We start from the raw sequence: 9,271 nt of genomic DNA, 5'->3' as shown, positions 1-9,271 counted from the left end.
CCACACAGCTACACCCGCAGCCCTGCGTGTGCGCGCCCCTGCGCCCCATGTGCACACTCGTGATCCAGCGCGCACCCCCCGCCCTGCTTGTACCTCCAAATACACACATGAACACTCACACACGCACGGCCACGCAAGTCCATGTCCAGCCCTGTCCTCAATTAGTGCAATTAACCTCCGCCAGCCCCAGGGCGCAGATTGCCATGGGTCAGACACAACTCCTCAGCCGTTACCTCCCCGTGCTCATTAACTAATTACCGGAGGGGGAAGAATCCCTCCAGCTCCCCACGGGCGGCGCCGGGGGAGACCCGCGCCGCGGGGGCAAACGAAATCCGGGCGCGGGGGCGGGCGGGGGGCGGCCGGTCCCGGGGGGAGGCTGCCCCCGACGGCGACTCCCTCCCCCCACTATTTGCCGCCGTCGGGGGCTTTGCGGGGGCCCCGGGGCCGCTTTGCGCCCGAGGGCGGCGACTGCAACCGTGAGCCCACGCGTCGGGCGCGGCGACCCCGGACACGACTGGGACGCGGAGGGGACAGTACCCCCTCCCCGTCTCCTCCCGCTTTTGTGATGCTAAAGAGCCCCGCGGTGAACCGCGGCCCAGCTGCGGCCCGGCCCGACGGCGCGGTGCCGCCCCCGGCCCGCCCCGCTCCGCCCCGGGCGGCGGCCAGCCCCCGCGCCGCTCCCTGCGCTCCCCTCCGCGCCGCTCCGCCACTCCTCCGCAGCCACCCGCGCACCTCGGACGGCGCCCGGCGCACCCGCGGAAGCCGCGATGTTGCTGGAGCGGGTCCGCGCCGGCTCGGAGAAGGCAGCGGAGCTCTGCCCCTTCCCGCGGAGCCCAGGTGAGGGGGGCGGCGCGCAAACTTCCGCGTCCCCCCGCGGAAGCACAGGTAGCGGCTCCGGGAGCCCCGATGGGAGCGGGCCCGGCCGTTCCGCGCTCCCCGGGATACCGTCGGGTCCGCAGTCGGGGCTGGCTGCAGGGGAGGGAGGGCGGCCCGACGGCACCGGAGGATCCATCCCGGACCATCCCGCCCGCCCCACGCTCCCTCTCGTTCTCTCCTGCCTCGTCCCCGACATCAGAGACAATCCCGCTGCCCCCCGCATCCCGGGGTGCTCTGCCCCGCACTGCGGAGCGGCGGCTCCTGCCCCGGGGTCCCGCCGTTCCCCGCGCAACGAGGGCAGGAACAAAACGGGGAGTTTCTGCCCGCCGGCTCCCCCCCGACGGCGGCACCCCCTGCGCCACCCCGCCCGTCTCCGACCCGGCGTTTACCCCCTCTGGAAAACCTCCCGCTAATTCCATTCCTAAATTATTTTTTTTCCTCCCGTTTAACGAACGAGACAGCACTGTCGGGGCGGGGAGGATGGGGCCGCGCTCCCCTGGCGTGTCCCGGACGCCGGGGCTCTCACCGAGGGCGGCAGAGCCGCGTCCGGGGCAGTGGGTCCGGTCCCGGTGCGGACCCGTCCCGTTTCTCGCCAGCGTCGACAGCGCCCGACGGGAGCTTAAAACCGAAACAACGAGGAGGCGGGGCGGGGGCCCCGCCGGTGTGCGGGGGCCGAGGTGTCACCGGGAGCGGGACCTGCCGGGCAGCCCGGCAGCCCCCCGCCGTCGGGCCGGTGCCCCCGGTCCTGCCCGGCGCTTGTCGCCCGATTTAGTCTCTCTGGGGCTCTCCGCGGTGCCGTCACAGCAGCCGCGGTAATTGCGCATTTGACCCGGCAATCAGGAGATGCTTTTGCTATCGGAGGGACCGAAAGCGAACCCCCGGTAGAAGGAACGACGCGAAAACGTCGTTTTTCCGCAGGACGCGAAGCCCGTTCGTGGCACCGCGGTCCCCGGCCGGGCTCCGTCGGGGCCCGGGGAGGCAGCGGGAAGGGAGCAGCGGGGCTCACCGGGGCTTACCGTGGCGGAGGGCCGGGGCAGTGCGGCGGCAGGACCGGGCCCGGCGGGGGTTTCGTGCCGCCGGAGGGGCCGAGCCGCGCTGTGCTTTGCCCGGGCCGGGGGGAAATACCGGGGTTTGCGGCTCAAAACGAGCTCGGGGCAGCGACCGGCGCTGCCTCCCCCGCTCCGGCGTCCCACGGCTCGGGCCCCCGCCCGCCCCGGCCCCGTCGGGGGGCGGCCTCGCCCAGGTTTCGTTTACCAGCGCCCCGAAGCCGTCACCCTCCCGCCGTGCCCAACCGGGAAGGGGCGGCGGGAGGGGATGTGCCGGGGGGGGGGGCGGATTAAATACAGTGCGCCGCGGTGCCCTGCCCGGCGCTTCAGACCGGCACCGGCGGGGAGGGCCGGCAGCTAAAAATAACCAGCTTTAGCGAATTAAATCCCCGGGCCGCGGGGGTGGCAGTGGCCGGGGCGGGGGGGACAACTGCCGCCGTGATTTGGGGAGGTCGGGGAGGGGAACGCGGCTGTTCCGCACCCCGGTCCAGCCTCGGCAGCGACGGGGCGGGGGGCGGCGACGGGCGCGGGGCTGGGGGCAGTGGGGGCTGCGCCCGCGCCCCGCGGAAGATGAGCCAGTGCCCGCGGCCCGCCTGAGGGATCGGCGCTACCGCGGCCCGCCGAGTCGCCATGCAGCGTAAGAGCCGCGGGCCGGGACCGGGCCGGGCTTTACCGGGACCTTGCGGGGCTGTGCCGTGTTACCGTGCCCGGGGCTGTGCTGGGCTGTGCCGTGTTACCGTGCCGGTGCCCGAGCCCGGTCTTCCCCTGGCAGCCCGGGGCCGGGGCCACTGTCTTTAGCGCTGCCGTTATTGGGGTTATTTGTTTGGACACGGTGAATTGTTGAGGAGATGATTATATCTGTAACGGTATCATCTCCACCTCTACCCTTACCCCACGGCTATACATCTCTATATATCTCTATACAGTTATCTTTACATATAGATACTCTTACGTCTGCATCTATCTATATCCATACAGCCGTGTCTATATATTGCTCCGTCTGTATCTATACCGATATATCTATATTTATGTACCTCTATATCCACATTTTTACGTACCTATCTATATCTATACTTGTATACCGATATCTATATATTTATGTCTATATATCTATACATTTTCGTTTTCTATTGTATCTGATTATTTTTGTATCTCTTTTTCTCTGTTATCTGTATCCTTCTATCATCTCCGTCGGTATGTGCAGGGCGACGGGACAAGCCTACTGCGTTTTTATTTTCAGTGCAATTCTCATAATTTTTAGCAGTTTCTTTCCCGACCCCTCCCTGGCTACCCCGCCGTTATTTGCAGGTGACTTCTGGAAGTGAATGAAAAGGAAAAAGAGCCTGAAATAATTGCGTTGCAACTTTGCCGGCGGTTCGGCCCGGCCGTTAATTCCGTTCCCTTCACTTCCCTTCTCGTTTTCGCCGGTGCCCCTGGGCTCTTCTCCCGGCGTGCGCGACCCGGGGTTCCCTGCGCTCCGCGGCGCGGGGAGCGGCTCACACGTCGCCGCGCCAACGAATTTGAACGAATACTGATATTTTTCGGGCCGTTCCCCGGGCCAGCCCCGCGTCCGCCGTCGGGCAGCAGCAACCCCCGGGGGCGGCGGGCCGGGGCGGTCCCGGGCGGCGGCGGGAGGCGGCGGGGCTGACGGGGGCTGCCTCCCCGCAGAGATCCCGCTGTGCGCCGGCTGCAACCAGCACATCGTGGACAGGTTCATCCTCAAGGTCCTGGACCGGCACTGGCACAGCAAGTGCCTGAAATGCTCCGACTGCCAAACGCAGCTGGCCGAGAAGTGCTTCAGCCGCGGGGACGGCGTCTACTGCAAGGAGGACTTCTTCAAGTGCGTGGGGACGGGACGGGGGATGGCCGGGGACCGGGAGAAGCCGGGGACGGTGGGGGTGACAGCGCGGGTGGGTGTCAGCACCGCGCACGGGCACGCGTGGGGTTCAGCACCGCGGAGAGCGGCGCGGCGGGCGGGTTCAGCACCGCGGACAGCGCCGTGCCGGGCAGCCGCCCCCTCCCTTCCTCCGCCGCGCTCAGCGGCCGCCGCTTGTCCCCCCCCCGCTCAGGCGCTTCGGGACGAAGTGTGCCGCCTGCCAGCAGGGCATCCCCCCGACCCAGGTGGTACGTCGGGCCCAGGACTTCGTTTACCACCTGCACTGCTTCGCCTGCATCGTCTGCAAACGGCAGCTGGCCACCGGCGACGAGTTCTACCTCATGGAGGACAGCAGGCTGGTCTGCAAGGCAGACTACGAGACGGCCAAGCAGAGAGGTACCCCTTGCCCCGTCCCCCCCACTCCCCAAGGGCAGGACGGAGGCGGTCCGGGGCCCGCGGGGACACTCTCATGCAGCGGGCGGGAGGGGCGCCGGGAGCATCTGCCGTCAGGGGGTGGCTGGAGGGAGGAGGGGGGGTCGCACGTCCCCGGCGGCGCTCCGGGGTAACTTCGCCCCTAACTCGTACCGTGTCGGCAGAGGCTGAGTCCACGGCCAAGAGGCCCCGCACCACCATCACGGCCAAGCAGCTGGAAACCCTCAAAAACGCTTACAACAACTCGCCCAAGCCGGCGCGGCACGTCCGGGAGCAGCTTTCATCGGAGACGGGGCTGGACATGCGGGTGGTGCAGGTGAGCCGGGGCGGCCCTGGCCCCCCCCTGCGCCGGGTCTGCCCGGGTCGCGGGGCCGGGGGCGGCGGGGAAGGAGCCGGCCCCGCAGAGAGGGAGCTCCCCGGCGTGCCCTGCTTTCAGGTCTGGTTCCAGAACCGCAGGGCCAAGGAGAAAAGGCTGAAGAAAGACGCGGGGAGGCAACGGTGGGGTCAGTACTTCAGGAACATGAAGCGGTCCCGGGGGACCTCCAAGTCCGACAAGGACAGCATCCAGGAGGAGGGGCCCGACAGCGATGCCGAGGTCTCCTTCACAGGTCGGTCCCCAGAGCCCCGTCCCCCGCTGGGGCTTTGCCGAGTGCGGTCGGCGTCCTCCCTGCAAAGCTGCTGCCCGTGTCTAGGCTGCTTTCACCCTCTCGCTGCTGCGTTAGTATTTTTCAACCATAATACAATGAGTGAAAACAAGTGCCCGAGGCGGGAGAAGTGCAGAGTTGCGGGATTTACCGCGGTGCGGCCCCGGCTGCCCCGTCCTGGCAGGGCTGCGGGGGGAGGAACAGGAGCCGCGGCAGCGAGGGGCAGCCGTGGCTGAGGAACTGCAGGGGAAACTCCGCTCTCCCTCCGGGGAGGCTGTGTCGGGTCCCAAAAGGTGCAGGGAGAGCAGGGAGAGAGCTCCCCGGGCGGGCGCTGCGGGAGTTAGAGCCGCTGCTCGTACGCAGTCTTTGCAAGGGACCCTTAGAAATATAAAAAACAGAGTCTGGAATCACTGAACGTTTCTATGGGGAAAAGCGTGTAGAATTATTATTTTTTTTTCATCCTATTTAGGGGTGGTTTCATTTGCGTAGTTACTAGTTAGGACTCTCTTCCCTGTTCTGTGGCAGCTGTTACCTCTCCACTGTGCAGTACATGGGAGATTGCTGTATGTCGGGAGATTTCTGCATCGGAGGGTCCCACTTTTGGAGCGGAGATTTCTGCTGATAAACCCAGGGACATACCTCCACTAACTCTTGTCCTGCATAGCCTCATCCCGTACTCTCCAGACCCCAGGGCATCTGCTGCAGGGGCAGGATACGGCCCTGTGCTGGCTGAGGGGGGACTGGTGCCTGCGGCGCTGTGTGGGGGCACTTTCTGCACGGACCCAGCTCCAGCCCAGAGCTGCCCCAGGGCCAGGTGGGCTCTGCCGGCGTTACCTGGTCCCTGCTGCCGCAGTGTCCAAACGTGCCTCTGTGTGTGTGTATTGTTTTCAGAAATACAGGCGAGGAGCTGAAATGCAAAACTCTGTGTACATATTGACACAGACACATGGCTATAATGCATGTATGTTTATACACACACCGCTTTGCATCTCAGCTTCTCTCCCGTGTTCCTAAAAACCATTTGATTTTCAGGCCTGTTTATACACACAGTGCATCAGCGTCATTAAATATGAATATACTATAAATAATAACTAAAAAATGTTGAACAATTATTGATAGCTTGATGCCACAAACAGGTTTGTATCCTAGGCAACCGAGCAGCTCTCACTGTCCATAAAGCCCCTAACGAATGCAAACAATTTTTGCTGGTAACTTAAGAAATATTGCCCATTTTTCAGAAGTGTTTCTCGGTCATACAAATACATTTCATTAGCCTGTTCCGGAGCAGACAAATACTGCTGAGATGTAATTTTTTTTTTTTTTCCTCAGCAATGGAGTGTTTTTCTTGCATCTGTGAGTGTTCAGGTAGCTCTTAAAAATGATACAAAAATTCAGGATAAACCTCAAACCCAAAGAGAAACGCAGAACAAAAGGTGGAAAGACATTGAACTCACATTCTGCTTTATAGGATTATTTTTAAATCACAATCTTATATTTTAATATGTATTTTTAATGCATATTTTTAAAATCCCAAATGTATTAGATGTTTATACTCAAAAAAAAAAAATAATCCTGTGGCCTTCTATGCAGACCCGTCACCAAGGACAGGAATAATAAGGAGTTACAAGTGGCAAGTGCGTGGCTGCTCAGCTCCCATCCGTCTAATGCGTTTATACCCAGAGCTTGCAGGAGTTCCCGTGTGACCGCTGCCAGCCGTGGCCGTTGCTCTCCCAGTAAAACCAGTCTATTTCCCTTCCAGATGAGCCCTCTATGTCCGAGATGAGCCATTCCAATGGGATTTACAGCAATCTCAATGAAGCGTCCCCTGCTCTGGGGAGACAGGCTGGGACCAACGGGAGCTTTGCTCTGGACCACAGTGGCATCCCAGCTCAGGACCAGTACCACGACCTGCGATCCAACAGCCCCTACGGGATACCCCAGTCACCAGCTTCCTTGCAAGCACTGCCAGGCCACCAGCCTTTAATCTCCAGCTTGGTTTACCCAGACAACGGCTTGGGCATCATGGGACAAAGCGGACAAGGGGTGCCCCAGTCCATGAGGGTCCTGGCCGGGAACGGACCCAGCTCCGACCTCTCCACCGGCAGCAGCGGGGGATACCCGGATTTCCCCGCCAGCCCGGCCTCTTGGCTGGATGAAGTCGACCACGGTCAATTTTGATACAGGGTCCACCACCCTGCAGTGGGAAGGGAAAGGACTCGGTGCTGGTAAACATCGTCTACTCTTGGAAATAAAGGAGGGATGAACTGTGACTGCCGAGCGGGGCAGGAAAGCGTGGCGACACGGAGAGAGCGGCCGAGCTTTCGGAGGGCGACCCGGCAGCGGGTTGGCAGAGGACGGTGGGCAACAGCAGCCGCCCCGCAGCGATTAACATACGGAGCGTCCAAGCGAAACTGATTATCGTGTCTTTACTAAACACCAAGACTTGTGCTTTACAGATTTGGTATAAGGTATTTTGCTTTCTGTTGTCAGTGCATTCTCCAATGCAAGGACTTTGCTTCATCACCCATCCACACCGAAACCTTTTTAAGAGAAAATAAAGTCCTCATCCACGGTAAAAGGTGTGACAATGTCTATATTTCTATAGGAGAAATGTTAATAGTGAATCGCTTCAGAAATCCATGGTAGAAAACTTCTCTGTTCTTCCAGCAGATTTTTTAAAAAGTGCACCGATGCGGTATGTTTTGTTTTATTTTGAATTTACATTAACTTTTCTAAAATGAAATGCCCTTTAATATGCCAATCATTTATCAACAACCCTTTTCCTTTGTAAAATGAAAATCGTATGTTAATTCTGCTTCTCATCTTTTTAATTTGTAGATTGCTAGCTTCATTCTTCCATATAAGCATTAAACCGTGAATAGATGTATTTATTACCAGATAACTACGCTTTCATCACGAGGTCAAGAGGCGATTTTTTTCTTGACCCAGGAACACTAGCGGCTCTGGGTTGTGAATTTTATGCTTTTCTTTCACATTCCTTTGCAACGGTTTTACTGCAAAGTGTCTCAAAAATCACCCTGATGTCTTGTTGCCAAATACCTTCTCGGGGGGGGTCTCTCAGCGGGGGGGTTTGGCTGGTTTAGTTCCAGCCGCTCTCCAGGCACCGCTGGGAGCGTGTCGGGGCGAGCGGACACTTTCCTGGCGACACTTCTCTGTTCCCGGCGTTTGTGTGTTTCCGCCAATAAAGCGCGAGCTGATTGTGAGGAAAAAGGCAAGACAATATGTATATTGTTCTCTGTAAAAAAATTATCGAATTAACTGTAGATTATGTGAATGTCCAGTGTCTTTTATTTATATTCTCGCTTTCTCTCTGATGATCAAATACTTCAAGATTACAAATAAATTTGTCAGCTAAACTTTAAATAGTCTTTTGCTAAATTCACATCTAAAGCATCAATACAGGTAAATGCAATACCTGAAAATAAAAGGAAAAGCCCTCAAAACTCGATGTCATGGCTCAACAAAGTGCTGAAATACATTCTTCCCTTTAAATACAGGAGCAAACCCACTGATGTAAAAATGCTTTGATAAGCTGAAACAAACAAACAAACAAAAAGACGACAGTTTTAGAGGCTGGCAGTCCTTGGGAGATGCAAACAGCATTGCTCTGTGCGTGCACAGGCTTGGATCACGGTCAAGCTATTTTTGACAGGTCGGGGTTATTTTTCAGCATTCAAGCAGAAATCTGTGCTGACAAAGCGATAGGAAAGAGCAGAGTCTGATATTGTCTGTGTGTGAACAGAAAGTCAGATATTGGACTATTTCAAAGAGAAATCAGAAAGGGAAGGAAAAGACCCTGAGGAATGAAGCTTGACGGAACGTTTGCACCCCGTGTGCGTACACACGCGAGAGGCACGTGAACAGGCGCATCTCCGTGTACCAGCCTGTGTCCCGCTCCTCGGAGCAGAGTGAAGCACTTCGCTGAATTCTCTGATTTAAGAATCAGATGGGAGATATTTTTTAAAGCACACGGGCTTCGAGTCTCTCACTGCCCTGGGAAGTCAGGCAATTTTTCCGCCAGGGTCTTCCACGTATCAAGCATCTTTGGAGTGTGCGAATTTGATACCAGCGGGGATGCAGCTGCCTCCATCCCCTTCCCCGCGGATGCTGCTCTGGCACACACATCCCGAGCTTTGCACCCCAAGGGGACCCCCGGGAGGAGCCGTGCTGTCCCCGGGCGGCTGCCGGCACCCCGGCACGGCACCGCTGCCCCGGGGACTCACCAGATGTCAGGCAGTGATGCCTGGAAAGCCCAGGCTTTTATTCCTTACCTTTTCTAAAGGATACATTGCCACTGCTGGAACAAGGTGACGTTGTCCCTGGTCTCTTGCTATAATCGCCCTCGCCGTTTTGCAGCTGCGGGGGGACGTGTGCTT

General features: G+C 58.9%; 1 protein-coding gene across 1 annotated transcript; it reads left to right on the top strand.

The window, feature by feature from the left end:
• Positions 1-654: 654 nt before the first annotated feature.
• Positions 655-8,255, top strand: LHX3 (LIM homeobox 3). Its single transcript, XM_074608659.1, has 6 exons — positions 655-837; positions 3,591-3,762; positions 3,992-4,194; positions 4,395-4,546; positions 4,667-4,838; positions 6,634-8,255. The coding sequence occupies exons 1-6, from the start codon at positions 768-770 to the stop codon at positions 7,050-7,052; spliced, it is 1,188 nt and encodes a 395-aa protein (XP_074464760.1). The 5' UTR covers positions 655-767; the 3' UTR covers positions 7,053-8,255.
• The last annotated feature ends 1,016 nt before the right edge of the window (positions 8,256-9,271 follow it).

The sequence above is a fragment of the Larus michahellis genome, chromosome 15, assembly GCF_964199755.1.
Source record: "Larus michahellis chromosome 15, bLarMic1.1, whole genome shotgun sequence".
NCBI classification, from domain to species: domain Eukaryota; kingdom Metazoa; phylum Chordata; class Aves; order Charadriiformes; family Laridae; genus Larus; species Larus michahellis.
The sequence above is the reverse complement of the archived record's forward strand: the minus strand, read 5'-3'. Positions and strand labels throughout refer to the sequence as shown.